This window comes from Mercenaria mercenaria, chromosome 8, assembly GCF_021730395.1.
Source record: "Mercenaria mercenaria strain notata chromosome 8, MADL_Memer_1, whole genome shotgun sequence".
Taxonomy (NCBI): domain Eukaryota; kingdom Metazoa; phylum Mollusca; class Bivalvia; order Venerida; family Veneridae; genus Mercenaria; species Mercenaria mercenaria.
Window position 1 is genome coordinate 15,373,544 of NC_069368.1, and position 19,252 is coordinate 15,392,795.

Consider the following 19,252-nt stretch of genomic DNA (forward strand, 5'->3'; position numbering starts at 1 on the left):
GTTAGAACTTTACTTATCAGAGTTTATGTGCTTATCCCATTTCATTTTTTAAGTGTTACACCTAAATACTTTGATGACTGAACTTTTTCTAGAGTATGATGATGTAGTTTATAATTAAACTGAATGGGATTTGTTCTGTGTAATACTAAGGCTGTTTCATTTATTATGATGTAAATGTGCAAATAATCCTGATCCCATTTACCAGCAACTTCCAAACCAGACTGAATAAATTTAGAAAGTGCTTTAATCATTCCAGTACCTGCTTGTTTCAATGTTATTTCAATAGGATCCTTATTCCGTGTGCTTGTTTTAAACATAATGAGCTGCTATACCTATAGCTGATTGAATATTCACTGAAATAAGGGATACTTTATAGATAATATAAAAATACCTACCATATATGACTAGACGATATATCTATCGCTAAAAAAGTTCAGCGTCTCTCTGCGAAGGATAATAGTAAATCTAACCGGCGTAACATTGCACCAACTAATTCACCTATTCGGCGCGTAATACCTTTTCCGAGATATCACCCATGCATCCGTCTTCATGCGTCTAGCATGGCATTATAAAAATTATGATGTAAAAGAAATATTTACTTGATTTCATATCTTTTACAAGATTGTCCATTCGCCTGGCCTTTCTCGCGGTACAAAAAAAATTAAAGTAAACAATTCACAAATTATAATATCTCCTTTAACATGTATATGTATCTGTAAAAATCTTTTACTCGTTATGATTATTTAAGAAATAATAAGTTCCCAAGCGTGGTTTATCGTAGAATAACCCGTGTGCGTAAGAATATATCACGAAGGCCGTAGGCCTGATTGATATATTTTTTTTCGCATAAGAACGAAAAACTCGGGTTGTTCTACGATAAATCACACTTGGGAACTTGTTACTTCAATTCTTCTTCTTCTTGTCGTTCGCGGTTACTTCGATTCTAAAATGACATACTAGTATCAACAGTGTTAGAAAAAATGGTAACTACTTTTTACGACATGAACTACACTTCGTGCTACGCACCTGAATATTCTATAATAGAGGATGACGTCACTTCTTTGCACGCGCATTGGTTATCGCAAAATAACCGTTGACTGATTTTCTCCTAGGTGTATATAGGTTATTTGCTGGTCGTATTAGAATTTGAACTGTACCTCAGGGACTTCAACGTCTGCTTTATTGTCTTCTGTCAAACCTGTTTCCATTACATTTTCGTAAGACGGAATATTCCAAAACAGTACATCTTCTTTCAAACTATCGTCATTTTCTTTCCCTTCTGTACCTTCATCTTCATTAAATTCTTCCTCCAAAACTATATTAAGGTCATGGTTCCCAACTGTACTCTGATGCATGGTACGGTGTTGTCCGAGTTTTTCTGATTTGAAGCGGGTCACACATCTCAACAAAGAGCTTGCTCTCAAACTGTGACCCTTGATCAGAATGGCTATAATTTGGGATTGGTTATCACTACTTCAACCAAAATTTTTGCAAAGTATTTGGCATTGCAAAACGTTCCGTTTACTTTGTGAAGTATTCAGCAATTGCCAATACATACTTGTTCCGGCAGCTCTCCCAATATATCTATTGCTAGTCTTTCCATTGGGAAACCACTTCTTATTATCTGCATTGGTGCTTTCTTCATTTTTAACGGCCTATTCCGTTTCAAGCATGTTTCGAATCCGGATACTTATTCACGAACATCTGTTTGATCTAACTAATGTTTTTTTTTAAATCCCAGAATGACCAGAAGCTTTGATGTCATAAGAATAGTAAAATGCTTTATGTTTCTATACGTTTGTCATCATTACAGATTATAGAGACAACTTTTTAAATGCATCTCTGTCAAATGATATGTGTTCACCTGAAAAAGAAACAACAATGGATGCTTCTCGATTCCACACTGTCTAAATGGTATTCAAACTTTTTGATGCAATCTTCCTGGCCTGTCTTAAACTTTCACATTGTATGAAGATAATACCTCAAGCCATCCGGCTACCTGGCCTTTCGGATTTTTGAAACTCATTATTCAGCGAAGTAACCTATGATCTGTTCTTACTGTGAGAGCCCGTGTAATGAAGTATTTCGACCCCATAGAATAACGAACCCCCCCGGTCATTATTCTATAGAAAATGTGACTCCTTTCCTGTAAAATATTGACTCCCCTTATAAAAAAACTGACTCCCTTTGAAAACTCTATAGAATAACGACCCCCGGTCATTATTTTATAGAAAAACTGACCCCTCCTAGTAAAATACTGACTCCCTAAAGATGACTCCCTTCTAATCTCATAGAATAACGACCCCGGTTATTATTCTATAGAAAAAGTGACTCCTTCCATGTAAAATACTCACTGCCGAAATTACTACATTCGAACTCTCATACAATACCGATTCCCGGACATTATTCTATTTAAAAAAAAGTTACTCTTTCTGTGTAAAACACCGGCTCCTAAAAAGACTTTCAACGACAATATCTATCCAAAAGTGATCCCCAACAAACCTAACGGGCAATTTTACTAGATCTTCAACACAAATACCCTCCATTGCCAATAATTAACATTTTGATTGTACTACTACTACTGGTGCCGCTACTTCTATTGCTATTACTACACGTACTTCTTCTTCTTCTTCTTCTACTACTACTACTACTTCTACTACTACTACTACAACTGCTACTACAGATATTACTATACCTGCTTCCACTAATACGTCTTGTACATCTATCTCTTCTTCTCCTGCTGCTGTTGTTGCTGTCACTTATTCCTCTGCTGATGCTGCTGCTGCTGCTCTCGCTGCCGCTGCCGCTGCCACTGCCACCGCCACCGCCACCGCCACCGCCACCGCTACTACTACTACTACTACTACTACTACTACTACCACTACCACTACCACTACTACTACTAGTAGTAGTCCTACTACTACTACTACTACTTTCTATTGTTGCCGCCACCGTACTTTACTGCCACTGCTAAGTATTGCAACTTCTATTAATACTAAGTTCTATGCTAGCAGTTTCTTGTGCAGTTTTCTTCTGAAGAATTACTTCATACCGAAGTTTGCAGGGATTATTGACACTGGTGTGTTTTTTGAACGTATTGTGATTTTCCTGAAAAAAAAATGTATACACCAAGATACAGCGTCTAGAAATAGAATCCCGTTTCCCGTTGCGGAATGCTCTGATTTCTGTGTCAAGTGATGGTATCTGGGGCTAATGGTCAAACGGAAGGACGGACGAACGGACGAACAAGGGCAAATCTATATGCCCCCCTCCCCCGAGTGGGGGCATAAAATGCAGCAATTAGGCCTTAGATACATGAGTTATCACTAAATTTGACCAAATGACCGGGGGTCGTTTTTTTTATGGGAGTCAATATTCTTCTTGAGGTTCAGTTTACTTCACGTGGGGGAGTCATAGTACTATGATCTGGAGGTCATAATACTATGACCGGGGGTCACTTTTTCTATAGAATAATGACCGGGGGGGGGGGTCATTATTCTATGGGGGTCGAAATACTTCATTACACCTGCCTGCTTAGCTCAGTAGGTAAAGCGTTGGTCTACGGATCGAGGGGTCGTGAGTTCGATCCTCGGGTGGGGCGTATGTTCTCCGTGACTATTTGATAAACGACATTGTGTCTGAAATCATTAGTCCTCCACCTCTGATTCATGTAGGGAAGTTGGCAGTTACTTGCGGAGAACAGGTTTATACTGGTACAGAATCCAGGAACACTGGTTAGGTTAACTGCCCGCCGTTACATGACTGAAATACTGTTGAAAAACGGCGTTAAACCCAAAACAAACAAACAAACAAACAAACGTACTGTGAGTGTTTGACAATACAAGTAATGCACGATATATTGAAAAAGTATGCTAATGCCAACACTTCTTTCCTAGTTACGTTAATGATCTACTAGCATAAGCAACAACACGTTCCTTATCGTCTATATCCCGTGATAAAATACTTCCTATAGCTATATTACTTGCATCTACATCTAGGATGAATGGATGTGTAAAATCCAGATGAGCTAATATCAGAGCTTCAATTCGTTTTTGTTTTAGCGTGGCGAATACATTTGAACACTCCTCATTTTGAATCCATTGAAATAACTGTTTCTTTCCAAGTGTTTTGCTGTTTCTTAAAATTGAAATATGAATTTTCTGTAGTTGAGATATAAATGATCGAATTTCACGTACATTGGTAGGTGTTGGCCAAGTTTTAATACACTCAGTTTTCTTTGGGTCCGTTCTGATACTAGAAGCTGAAATAGTGTAACAAGAAATTCAATTTCTTTAGCAAATTGGAAACATTGCTTTGATGTTTGACTTTATATTGGTAAAATGGAAGGGAAATGGTCTACTCCTACTAACACATTTAATTGACTTTTTCTAGAAGATTTAGCCACCACGTATACGATTGCCAAAACTGTTTTATATTCTACTTTGATTTTTTTTATTGGTTTTAACTGTAATGCATATAACCGTTAGACAAGATGGTGGAATAACGGCAAGGCCAGGCAGATGGGGTAAATATACCATTTTTCTAAAGCCAATCAACACGCACATAACTTCTCCATTATATTTGTAATTCGAATGAATTTGTGATTATATGAGCTGGCTTGTACGAAAATGTCAAGATTACACAATATTGACAAAAGAATCAGTATGTAGACTTAGCATACTTAACTCATGTCACGTTTCCATTTCACTGAACTTGTTTTATTGTTTCAAATTATTTATAAAGATTTTGAATTTAGAAAGATTTTAATTATAAATTACTATGAATTTAGCAACGAAGCATTACCATTTATATATATTATTTTTGGTATTTGTCTGAGGAAAGGTTCTGTACACAACTTATTTTACGTATGTTACGTTTCCATTTCACTACACTTATTTTGTAAAATATTTAAGAAATAAACCACAATAAATTTATGTACTGTAAATATAAAATATATCAACGTACTCGTCGAGAAGTGTTTTTCTTTTTCTAACAACCTTTTTAGATACGTTTGCTTTATATTTCAGGTTTTATTTTGAAGAATATAGAAGAAAAATACATGTATTGAATTGCTGATATCAGTATATTTAAGAAATAATAAGTTCCCAAACGTGGTTTATCGTAGAATAACCCGAGTTTTGAGTTCTTATGCGTAAGAATATATCACGAAGGCCGTAGGCCTGAGTGATATATTGTTTCGCATAAGAATAAATCACACTTGGGAACTTATTATTTCGATTCTAACACGACATCCTAGTATCAACAGTGTTAGAAAAAAGTGGTAACTACTTTTTACGAAGGTGCTACGCACCTGGATCGGGTGACGTCATTGCATGCGAGTGGTTTATTGCAGAATAACCCGAGATAGATTTTGCTCTACATGTAAAGATAACATTTCGACGCTTATATCCTTAGGACGGCCAGCACATATTTATGCAATCTCGCCTGGCATATTTATGTTTTTGACAACACAGAAAATGACGTCACTCGACCTTCAGCTATTTCCGGAAGTAAAAAAAATGAAAAGTAGAAATGATAAACTTGAAAACGAAAGCCGCATTTTGATATCGTAGATAGTCAGGGGTCATGCGCAGGGGTCACCCCGTCTATGGACTTCTTTTTTTTTTTCTTTCTTTTTTTTTTTGATATCGGGGAGCCAATTTTCAGCACTTTATTACGAATTGAAATTACCTGGGCTTTAGTACAGCATGTCAGCTTTTAATCTATGAAAAAATATTTGAGCTTTGGATAAACGCAAATCCCACAGGGATCCGTAACGGACCAAGGGTACATTGATAATTTTGGAACTTCATCAAATCGCTCAAAATGTCATTTTTGATGTTGTCTGAGAGTGTCAGTATATGCCTCAGATGTAAGATATAACCGTATTTGAGAGCGGCAGACCTAGACATTTCAGAAATATTTTCAAAATAAGTTTCGTGTAATAAATGTTGCTTCTACGGAAGTGTGAAAGGGCCATCAGACGCTAATACGTTTTAGTACGTTAAGGCTGCGGAAAGGATATACAGATTTCCTAAAATGCATTTTAGTTTAGCCATTTTTGTCTCAAACGTTGGTTTTCGTACAGACGTGTTAAAAATGTCGAAAAAGCACTGTTTTTTAGATAAAAATGATTTCTCTAATAACCTTAGGACGGTCAGCACATCTTTATGCAATCTCGCCAGGCATATGTATGTTTTTGACAACACAGAAAATGACGTCACTCGAGCTTCAGCTATTTCCGGAAGTAAATAAAATGAAGTAGAAATGATAAACTTGAAAACGAAAGCCGCATTTTGATTCGTAGATAGTCAAGGGTCACGCGCAGAGGTCACCCCGTCCAAATGTATGCGCGTGGAGTTCATTTTTTTTTTTTTTTGCTATTGGGGAGCCAATTTTCAGCACTTTATTACGAATTGAAATTACCTGGGCTTTAGTACAGCATGTCAGCTTTTAATCTATGAAAAAATATTTGAGCTCTGGGTAAACACAAATCCCACAGGGACCCGTAACGGACCAAGGGTATATCGATAATTTTGGAACTTCATCAAATCGCTCAAAATGTCATTTTTGATGTTGTCTGAGAGTGTCAGTATATGCCTCAGATGTAAGATATAACCGTATTTGAGAGCTGCAGCCCTAACCATTTCAGAAATATTTTCAAAATATGTTTCGTGTAATAAATGTTGTTTCTACGGAAGCGTGAAAGGGCCATCAGACGCTAATACGTTTTAGTACGTTAAGGCTACCGAAAGGATATACTCTTTATTTTCCCATTTACTGAGATTTTTTAACAAACAAATTAAAGTGTACAACAATAACATGACTTCGAACTGATAAATCTTACCAAGTGATAACTGGATTTCTGTTGAGTATCATGACATTAAAAACTATAAAGTAAAAAAATAGAAACAAGAAGTATCTTCGAAATAAGATACACGGCTGCATTAGTCAATGCACACTTTAAGGTAGCACACTGCACTTTTACATACGGACCGGTATTTATAAAGCAAAACAAAATGTAGTTTTTAAAGTAAATTTTCATGTTTTTATGCAGAACATATTTTACAGAACACACATTTTACAGCATCATCATATTAATCAAAATCTAGGAAACTTTGACAAAAAAAGACTAAGAATTAAGGAGGAGGAGCCACTAAAAAGGTGTGGGGGGGGGGGGGAGGGGGGGGGGGGAGCGGGAGCGAAATGACCATTTTTGAAATCGACAAGAGATATGAAATGACAAAAATGGGGACGAGTTGACTAGGAGACGAGTTGACTGTAAATCGTTTATGGGAGATCATTCCATATCAGAGTGACAGAGAGCCGAAAGGGATTCAGGTTTACGACGTTTTACAAGCTATTTCCACAGGAGACCTGCAGCGGATTATACTGCTCAGAGAACATGCACATCCTATTAAAAAACATTATCCATTCCATTCCATTCTGAAACCTGTGGAAATTTTCATCCACTTATCAAAATGTACAGTGTTAATCAACTGTTAAATGCCCTTCGCTCCAGATATAAACAGGAAGTAAAGATGAAATCAATTCCGGCCCGCGGCCGGAAAAAAATGTATTATTTTTGTCATGTAATTTATATTTTCCTTTTCAGTAGACAATACATTTTCAAATGATACCAAAATTATATGAGCTTGCCAGGCATCAATATTTGATATATTTCAATAGCACTTTTAGATATAGAACTTGCTTATTTGTGGACCTTAAATACCAGACGAACGTAAGTCATAATATGTCTGACGTCACCTGGGTGAAATATTTAGCCGTCAAATTAGTTCAATAATAATAAGGGGCAGAGAGGAGCTAAACCTCAAACACCGCAGCCAACCGTAATTACATGTTGACGCCATTTCCAAAGAATAAATTTCGATGTTTCTAAAGGAAAGCTTACAGCGATAAAGATTATTTCATTTTTGTCTTTCCACATTGATTTTCTTGAACTTGTTGAAGAGAAATGATAAAAAGGTCGGGAGAGCCTCGCACTTTATCAAATACCATAGCACTTACCTTATAAGAAAAACAAGCGAACACGCGATGATTTCAGAAAATATCCACCATTTTGCAAGTTTGCAACCATTTCCTGCCCCTTGTTTACTATTTTGTCAACAGTAAATTAGTGGTCAGTCTTATACTGTTCTATGAAAAATAGAAAGATTTGATGTGAGCGTTAGCGACAGGAATGGGAGATTAGCGATAGGAGAACTTTCTATTTTCTATGGAACCAGTATCCATGGATGAATATTAGTATATTTAGTGGACGGGTTTATTATACAATGTTATTTGTTCTAACCGCGAGCGCTTACGTCAGTCACTCACTGAGCATGTACAACTTACATGTGTACACGAGTTTTGTGTTAAGGTTCATGTAAAGTCTTTTGAAACCACCCCTCGGGTGAAATTTTGTTTTAGTTTTTTTACGCCACAGAGGCCTTGGTCTATCATAAAGAATACACCAAATCGTTCATAATGAGTAGGAGAAACTTTTAAGACAGGTTATTCCCTTTTGGACAACACATTTTGTCTTATATCACATGTGATTTGACTGTTCATGTTCTATTTTGTAAAAGATATCAAACTTTTTTTTAAAAGTATTTTGTCATTACTTTTATAATCATTGTGTGTCTAACATATTTGTCCAGGTACTCCGGGAGTTGAAAGTGTTACAAACCATGTACATTTCAAAAAAATGCAAACATTGCAAAATGAAAGTGAAAGTAGAACTGTCAAATTGACAAAAAACTGCAGTATTTCAACAAATATAAAAGTAAACTATATTTCATTTCCCGGAGTACCTAGATAAGTATATAAGACACACACAGAAAAAAAAAAACTTAGAGAAAAAATATGTTTGAAAATCTTGTACAAAATATAATGTGGACAGTTGAAGTACATGTTTTGTAAGACAAAATACATATTACCAAACAAGGTGACCTTTATAGAAAGTATTTTCTACTTCTTCTGAACAACTCCGTATATATATGTTATGAATATTATGGTTCTGTCGGGTATAATTTCAAAATTAAAAGTTTACCCAAGGGGTGGTCTCAAACGCTTTACAAGAACCTTAACATATTATAGCGATATCTTTAGAAAGATCTCTTGTATTTACTGAATCAACGTGGATAACCTAGGTCGAGGTACAATTTTATTCAGTTTCTTTTCATGATAAATGTAGATTTAAGGCAGTCACATTTTAGATAAACTTTTTGCAATAAAAGCGAGATTTCGAATTGAATATATTTGTATATGTTTTGTTTACTCAAGCAGTGACTTTTATGACCTCAACTCTCGTGCTCAGAAATGTTGTTCGGCGTTAGCTGTTTAAACATGGATTTTGACCTAGATTCCGTAGTAATCGGGACCCGGAACAGGTGCGCGCTGAGAAGATAAACCATTTATTAAGTCTTTAGGTGGCATTGAATATCAGAAGGCACAATACTAAAAATGAAAGGTACTCTAAACATTGCGAAAACGAAAGTAAAAGTAAACAAAAATGAATCAGAAAGTACAATTGTACTTAGGTATCATCGCGAAACGGAATGATGTGTTGTTGAAGCAAGAGTAAGGTATCACAAGTTTTAATATTGTTCACGTTTGGATGAAAACAATTCTACAATGTAGAAGATTTTTAAAATCTTTAGAACATATATAGATAATTCGGCAATTAAAAAAGATAGGGCTTTTGCTAGATTAATTCGAAAACTTTGGACCTCATACCAAGTTTTCATAATGGGAGTCGATGGAATATAATGGTCTTAAGATTTTCCCAAACAACAACAATATTTAGGCCTATACAATGACATAGGTTTTAATAACATGGCGAAATAAAATGTACAGGTTCGTTCTCGTGCGTGTTTATTTTATTTTTTATTTTTATATATTATTTTAGATAGAGCTATTTGCACATGATTAAAGTGAAATTTGCAAATATTTATACCGAAGCTGCACAAAACGGTATCGTTCTTTTTTACAATCTACGATCTAAGATATATGCAACGAATTAGGTAATATGTAAACTACACAGATAAATTGAAACCGAAAGTAGGAAATACGCACTAATTTACGTACAACAGCCAAAGAAAGGTGTTAAAGGGCAATGAACGCCTGACAATAAGTTAATTTTATATAAAAGCCCTCCTCCTCCCCAAGTCTTTCATAACGCTGAAAGAATTTTTAAAATCGGAACACTATTGACAATGATATGACAGTTTGAAATTTAAGAAAATGGCTAATCACGGAGGCAGCCATATTAGTGTGTTTATGACGTCATCTACACACTGCTGATTTTTTCATTTAGAAAATAACCTTTTAGAAATAGATTAATTTTATATGTTTTAGTGTAAGATGCAAAACATTGTAATTTCTTTCATTACAGCTCGCAAAAGTAGAGAAATTATTTTAAGGAAAGAAGCTAGTTCAGATATTTAGAAATTAAATCAATCCAACATTTTGATTTTTTTCTGCCATGGAAACAAAATTGCTGCCAATTTGATCAAATATTTAAATGCTCATAACTTTCTCATTTTAAGCCAATTTTGAAAATTCTTTAATTTCTTTAAATGATTTACGAAATCCTAGCAGAAAGAATTAACATAAAAAAACATTGCTATTCCTATAAAGATAACTTGATACAGACAATTATCCACGATACCTGAACGGACTAAGCATATGTTATATGCCAACTTTGGTAAGTAAATTGACAGATGGAGTGCCTGTAGAAAAAATGTATCAGACAATATAGTATAAGAAATCATTCTTATGAAATGTATGAACTAGGTGGGTGGGGTACATGGTATTATTTCTGAGGAATTTCGAAGTTACTGTAAATCAGACTTTATTCTAATGTGACAGTACGTTAAAACCATGAAGTACTGAACTTCAATTAAAACAAGTGAATGAAGTATTGCCATGCAATACAAAGACCCTACTGGAAGGCACCTAATTTTCTCTACTGCAGTATAACATAATGAACCGATATCTGTCAGTGATGTATAAACAATATTGTACTATATATACAATATGTTATAACAACACGCTTGGATTAAAATGTGCATATATAAAAACCCACAGTTGTTTTCATATTGAAATGTTTTTGCAGATTCTAAAAAGTTATCATATAAGTTATTTATAGTACCAACAAAGGGAAATTAATCTTAAATAAAAAAAAAATCTATATAATATAAGTCCACAAGAAACTCTTTACCAGGTAGAGATAGGTCAAAATACACCTAAAAATTGGATGTAACATGCATGTTGTACCACAGAAAAGTGGTCTCGATTTTTCTCTACGGCCAGTAATAAAAAAGTTACAATAAAATCTATTTATAGTAATAATAAAGGGACGTAATTCTAAAAGCAAGGGTGCCTCATGGTGGTGAACATTTGGTCCAAGTTACATCAAAATCCCTCAATGCATGAAGAAGAAATGCTCCGGACAAAGTCATTCTTGAATTTGACCTTTGACCTCTAAATATGACCTTGACCTTAGACCTAGGGACCTGGTTCTTGCGCATGACAATCCGTCTTATGTTGGTGAACATTTGTGCCAAGTTACATCAAAATCCCTCCATGCATGAAGAAGAAATGCTCCAGACAAAGTCATTCTTGTGTATGACCTTTGGTCTCTTAAGTGTGACCTTGACATTAGACCCTGGCCTGGGTTTTGCGCATAACATGTTGTCTCATCCAGGGGAATATTTGTGCCAACTGATATCTAAATCCTGTTTTGCATGACAAAGTTATAGACTGGACAGGAAAAAAAAATCCTACTAACCTTTGATCTCAAAGTGTGACCTTGACCTTTAAGCTAGGGTACTGGGTGTTGCGCATGACACGTCATCTCATCATTGGGGACATTTATGCCAAGTAATATTGTAATCCCTTGATGGATGACAGAGTTCTGGATCGGACAGGAAAAAAACCTTATTGACCTTTGACCTCCAACTGTAACCTTGACCTTTCAGCTAAGGGTCCGGGATTTGCGCATGACACGTCGTCTCATCATGGGGAACATTTGTGCCAAGTAATATTAAAATCCCTTAATGAATGTGAGAGTTATGGACCGGGCACGAAACAGACCCTGTTCATGCTATGTTAACATTTGACTGCTAAGTGTGACCTTGACCTTTGAGCTAGGGGTCTGAAAGTTGTGCATGACACATCGCCTTATTATGAGGTACATTTGTGCCAAGTAATATTAAAATCCCTTCATGGATGGCAGAGTTATGGACCGGACAAGCAAAAAGCCCTGTTGACCTTTGACCCCCAATTGTGACCTTGACCTTTAAGTTAGGGGTCTAGGTTTTGCGCATGACATGTCGCCTCATCATGGGGAACATTTGTGCCAAGTAATATTAAAATCCCTTCATGGATGGAAGAGTTATGGACCGGACAGGAAAAAGCCCTGTTGACATTTGACCTCCAATTGTGACCTTGACCTCTGAGCTAGGGGTCCGGGTTTTGTGCATAACACGTCGTCTCATCATGGGGAACATTTGTGCCAAGTAATATTAAAACCCCTTGATGGATGGGAGAGTTATGGACCGGACAGGAAAAAAGCCCTGTTGACCTTTGACCTCCAATTGTGACCTTGACCTCTGAGCTAGGGGTCCGGGTTTTGCGCATGACACGTCGTCTCATCATGGGGAATATTAAAATCCCTTCACGGATAACAGAGTTATGGACCGGACACGAAATTGCGGACGGACGGACGTTCTCACGAAACGGTCTTTATGTGACACCCCCATTGTTCTCTCTGTTGTTCTATCAGTCACATAAAAAGAAAAATAGTCACATAAACAGAACGGAATGAATGACAACAAAGAGAAAATGCCGTTATGCAGTCACTTAACCATCATTTCGCGGGCACGGACAGACGGACGGACGGAATGACGGAAAAGCGCATTCCTATAGCCCCCGAAACTGGTTTTCAACCAGTAGGGGACTAATAAGTTTTAGTTTAATATTATATTGAACACCTTTGCTTTAATTTATAGTGTAAAAGAAAATTAGATCTTTGTAATAAAAACCGAGTATATGTTAACGATGGTCCAAATTTGCAACGTTTCGGACATTTAAAACAGTAAGAAAGCAAACATATCGTATGTATTATTACATGAATAATTTTGCACTGTGACTACATGCTTTTTACATTTAATTCCACAAATACACAAAGGCAGTACACTTAGGACTGTCCATATTTTATTAACTGATAAAATATAGGGACATATTTATCATTTCTTAAACCAAGTGATTTCATACTGGACATATCATTTTGACCTAAAGCACTAATACATCCATGATTAAACGTAAATGTGGTTTTAATTAAGAAATAGTAAGTTCTCAAGCGTGGTTTATCGTAGAATAACCCATGTTTTGAGTTCTTATGCGTAGGAATATATCAGGCCTTCGTGATATATTGTTTTGCATAAGAACGAAAAACTCGGGTTATTCTGCGATAAATCACACTTAGGAACTTGTTATTTCGATTCTAACACGACATACTAGTATCAACAGTGTTAGAAAAATTAGTAACTAATTTTAACGACATGAACTACACTTCGATCAATCTATACATAGAGGATGACGTCATTACTTTGCACGCGCATGGGTTATCGCACAATAACCGTTGACTGATTTTCTCCTATGTGTATATAGGTTATTTTGCTGGTCGTATTAGAATTGATATATAATAGTACAATGCAACATTTTATTTTCAGGATAGAACACAAACTGAAGATGCTTTTTAAAGCGAAAGTTGATAAGACGTTTCTTCTTGTCATTGTGTTACTGGTACCGCGAACTTCCTCCGGATGTAAGTACAGATTAGAAACAACATAGCAGATAACTATAGTGAAATCAATCATAGAATATATCGCATGAATAGAAAGCAACATTTAGAATAATTACAATGTATATTCAAATTAAAAGTAGTCTTAAAAGCATCAGTTTGAGCATTTTATATCTTAATCGTTATAAATGTCCGTTGGCGATCCCATTAAAGTTTCAACTTTTTATGGAAAATTATTTTTACCGTCTGTCACCGTGGTAACGTATGAGTATTACTTTACTAATGGATATATTAAATATGAATTGAACATAAATGCTAACGTACCGATTTAACCAATTTATTATACTAATAATGCACATGATATAATTAGATTAATACATATATTATCTTTTTTTCAGCAAGATCACATGGCGACAGTGACGGTTTCTTTGAAAATATCAAAGATATTTTTGAAAATGGGGGAGCTGTGGCGGTGAAATTGTTTGTTGATAAAGAGCTTAATGAATGGAAGGATGTTAGAATTAACTTGGCTGTGTTAGGAACGTCAGGCACTGGAAAGTCGAGCTTTATAAACACAGTACTTGGATTGACGGCCGACGATGAGGGTTCGGCAGCGGTAGGGGTAAAGGAAACTACTGAAAATATTTCGGAATATCCGCACCCGCAGTACCCTAACCTTGTTTTGTGGGATCTCCCAGGTGTTGGAACACCAAATTTTAACCGTGAAAACTATTCCAAAAAGGTAAATTTATATCGATTTGACTATTTCATTTTCATGACCTCCGATCGGTTTCGCGATGATGATGTATGGTTGGCTAAACAAGTAAACGCCTTAGGGAAATTGTTCTACTTTGTGCGCAATAAAGTTGGTCAGGACATAAGAAATAACAAATACGATCACCCAAAATCACATTCAGATGCAGCGGTTCTAGACGATATAAGACATAACTGCGAACACAATCTGCAAAAGCTCAACCTAGACAGAAAGATCCAGATATATTTGACCGATTTACACGAACCAGAAAAATATGACTTTGAAAAGCTCATGGATCAAGTGATAAGCGACGCCCCAGAATATAAAAAGGAAGCAATCATTTTATCAATGACACATTTAACCAATACTTTAATTGACAGAAAAAAGGAAATCTTATCGGAGAGAATTCATTATATGTCCCTGTTGTCAGGTTTAACAGGAGCAATACCTGTACCTATTCTTGATAGCGCTGTTGATATAGGAATACTTACTGAAGAAGCGATGTTTTACCGGGCCCAGCTCGGTCTTCGAGATGAAATGCTGGAAGCGTTTGCTGAAAAGTCACAAATGACAATCGAACAGTTAACAAATAATTTGGATCTACAAAGTCGTATCATTGGCTTGTCTGCCAAAGGACTGGTTTCATATTTCACAAAGAAAGGAATGAAGAAAGCAAGCACATTTACAAGTGCAAAATTCATTAAGTACCTCTTACCTCTATTTGGAAATGCTGTCAGTGGTGCTGCCTCTTACGCGATGACCTCATGGTGTCTCCAAGACTTACTTGACGTCATGGTACAGGACGCTATAAAAATAAACGAATACAAAATGCATTGGAACAATTAAAATTGTATTCACTAGATCTAAATTACTTTTCAATTGGTGAATTCATTGACTAAGACACTTTTTGTGGTTTTCTTCTTCATAGTGTCAACGATATAAATGTAGTCATACTATTAAAATAAATATTTTCAAAACACTATTGACAAAGTGGAAAAGACTAGTGTCGGTACAAAGTAGTTACAATAACTATATGAATAGTATTTAGAATTTCAAAGGTCAAACTTTTATATATCAATGTATTTTTATGAAATTACAGTGAACACTAGTTATCTTTTAAGGATTGTATTTGCTCTTCACATATTTAAGGCTCATAATAAGACTGCAGTTACATTTATATAAGACGGATATAAACAACTGAAGACAGATGCGATTATTAAGTTACTGTAGCAGCTTTAGTTAATGGTTAATGAAATAAACATTGATCATGATATAATTTGTAAACTATTCCCCAGTTTAAAGTATAAAAATAAGTACAAAAGGAAGACAGAGAGATGTGGTGGTAAATGCATTACATTTGTAACTATCTATCTGTACAGGCATTCCTTATTACATCTCAGATATAAACTTCATTCAATACAAAAAAAGAAAGAAAGAAAGAAGGACAAAAGTAAATAAAATGAATTTATTTTATTTACTTTTGTACTTCTTTCTTTCATATATGCAAACTTATCCACATGAAAAAGAGGTGGAGAACGAATGTTTTCAGACTTAATGCAGTTTTAGAACATATTCCTCGCCCGGGGATCGAACTCGCGTTCCACATGTGCGATCTGAGATCTGCACACTCCTTCTTGAGCTAAGAACTGTTCACTTCATTAAACGTTAAGGTGGAATGCGCCTAAGTTGAAGTTAAAGGGCTCCGTTTCGACATTTTTGTTTAAAATAAATTACAGCATATATCTAATTTAATGCGCATTTTACTTTTTTGATATTTCTGTAACATTTTTCTCTGTAAGCCTTCAAAAACGCATATTGACGTCCATATTTGATGAAACTTAATTTCATATTCGTCAGACTGTTTTGTTAATCGTTTTTTTCAGTCAACAAGTACCGATTGCTTATTAGTCATCATATTTCCTTATAAAAATGCCTTTAAATTGGTGTAAAATTTGTGGAGATCGTTTTTACGTGTACGTTTATACGTTTTGAAGGTCTGCACATAAAAAAGTATCAGAAATATCAAAAATAAAAAGTGTGCTGTAAACGAGGAATATGCTGAGTTTTATATAAAACAAAATGTCGAAACGAAACAATTTAACTTCAACTTAGGCTCATTCCACCTAAAGTGTTCTTGAAACAACTATTACAATGAGTTATAGGGAGCAATCCTTGTCCCATACAACTTATGTTGGTCAATAATAGCGATCCATTATGATAAGTCAATGCCGTTAGTTCTAAGGATAAGGTCCTAGTTAACAAATGAGGGTAATTTGGTGGCAAAACATTGGTAAATAAAAATCGTTTGTAAATAATTCTGCTCTAAATAATTGACAAATTTGAGTTAAAGTTATACACCTGTCTGGATCATGTTACGACTGGATACTGTTTTAAATCATTTCATAGTAAGATAACAAAATCTTCAGCAGTTCCGGATGTAAGTACACATTAGAATTTAAAAAAGAAAACAATATGAGCCGCGCCATGAGAAAACCAACATAATGGCTTTGCGACCAGCATGGATCCAGACCAGCCTGCGCATCCGCGCAGTCTGGTCAGGATCCATGCTGTTCGCTAACAGTTTCTCAAATTCCAATAGGCTTTTAAAGCGAACAGCATGGATCCTGACCAGACTGCGCGGATGCGCAGGCTGGTCTGGATCCATGCTGGTCGCAAAGCCACTATGTTGGTTTTCCCATGCCGCGGCTCATATCATTGAACTCAAACTTTAGGAACATGATTAAGCGTAATCAATGGTATATCAGCAGTATTCTCAGAGTAGGAACACAGTTGTCACAAAACAATATATCTACAATGAAGAACTAGAATGTAAAACCCACTACATTATAAATCACTTTTTGCAATATCTTGGTACAATGTTGTTATAAACATCCTTGTACAGAAATTTCAATTTTCATATTTTTTAATGAAGTATGTTTTAGCGGTGATCTCCATCTGGTATCGACATGATTACATATTTTGGTTATTAATTTACCAGGTGATAACATGTATAGATCTATGTAATAAAAACTTTGGCACAATAATTAAAGTGTATATGATTAAACACTGATAGAATGTTCTTAAAACTATTTTATACATAAATCTAAACCTATTTCTAGTGCTATAGCAAAACTGACTATAATTGTAGATAAGTAAGACTGAAACCTCGTTCGAAACGGTGAACTAATTGACACATTGAACGCTAAGACGCCGTCAATACGCCATTTCCGACTAATTTTTTTCCGTGGATTGCAGTTGAATACAGGTTTTTGTATTGTTTAGTGAAATACATGCTGTACTGACAACAGGAAATTAATAAGAATATCACAAGTACACATATCGTCATGATTAAAAAGTAAAAATGTTTGTGATGTTGATTTTTACATGTTTTTACCTTCCCAACACTGACCGAATATCTGACCGGATACCGATTTTCATCAGGTAGCAGATAATCTAATTCTAATTCTTGTGGTCTTGCCTAAGGGAATCAATCCAGATATGCACGAATTGCCAGATAATCAAGGGAGGCTACAATGTAAATTGGCTACGAAAGCTAGCAGCGTTTTTCAGTTGTTTAGTGAAATACATGCTATGGAAACTACAGAAAATGTGTTGGCTTATCCGCACCCGAAGTATTCTGATTTCGATTTGTGAGATCTCCTAGGTGTTGGACACTAGATTTCAATTTACCGGGATCAGCTCGGTCTTCGAGGTGAAAAACTGAATGTGTATGAACATCATGAACAGCTAATAAATAATATGGATCTAAAAGCCGCATTATTGGTCTGTCTGCCAAGTGTTTTTTTTATTTTGCTAAGACAGGAATGAAGAAAGCAAGCAAATTTACAAGTGCGAAATATTTTTTAAGTATATCTTACGTGTATTTGGTAATGCTGTTAGCGGTGCCGCCTCTAACGCGATGACGTAATGGCGTCTCCACGACTTACTTTACGTCATGGTAGAGGATGCTATGAATGTCAATGACCATAAAATAATAATAATAATAATGACCTGGGGTCACTGTTCTTTAAACGTTATATTATATAGGGTTAATCGACGCGAGGGGTCATCTTACTTGAGGTCATAATATGACCAGGGGTCAATATTCTTTAAAGAATAATGACCGGGGTCGTTATTCTATAGGTGTCACAATTCTTCGCGAGTGGTCATTTTACTGGGGGTCATACTATTATGACTGGGGGTCACTGTTGTTTAAAGAATAATGACTGGGGCTCGTTATTCTCTAGGCTCACAATTCTTCGTGAGGGGTCATTTTACTTCGCGTTGGAGGATCATAATATTATGACCGTGGGTCACTATTCTTTAATAAATTATGACTGGGGCTCGTTTTTCTATGTGGATCGGTGTATTTCGTTACACAATAAATACAAATACAAATACATATCATTTATATAGCGCAAAAATTATAAAATATTCTATTGCGCTTTACAATTACATAACACACATTTAAAATATATACATTCAAAATATGAACAGGATTCTAGACCTTAGCTTTAGCGATTTAGACATGTATTATGTACAAATACTATTTTATACTACTACTGGTTTTTTTTTCGTATTTTAACAAGAGTACACTCATTTTTCATGAAACTGACTAAACAAATGTGTTTTCAGTTTTGATCTAAAGCTGGCTTCAGACTGAATGTCTTTCAGATAGCTAGGTAGAC

General features: G+C 35.5%; 1 protein-coding gene across 3 annotated transcripts; it reads left to right on the plus strand.

The window, feature by feature from the left end:
• The first annotated feature begins 9,095 nt into the window (after nt 1-9,095).
• LOC123523002 (interferon-inducible GTPase 5-like) lies at nt 9,096-15,770 on the plus strand. Of its 3 annotated transcripts, none has more exons than XM_045300581.2 (3): nt 9,096-9,158; nt 13,740-13,834; nt 14,209-15,770. In XM_045300581.2, the coding sequence occupies exons 2-3, from the start codon at nt 13,759-13,761 to the stop codon at nt 15,408-15,410; spliced, it is 1,278 nt and encodes a 425-aa protein (XP_045156516.2). In that variant the 5' UTR covers nt 9,096-9,158; nt 13,740-13,758; the 3' UTR covers nt 15,411-15,770. The 3 variants fall into 3 exon arrangements, with proteins under 3 accessions (XP_045156516.2, XP_045156518.2, XP_045156517.2); XM_045300583.2 differs by lacking the exon at nt 9,096-9,158 and adding an exon at nt 9,241-9,472; XM_045300582.2 differs by lacking the exon at nt 9,096-9,158 and adding an exon at nt 9,242-9,587.
• Nucleotides 15,771-19,252: the final 3,482 nt, after the last annotated feature.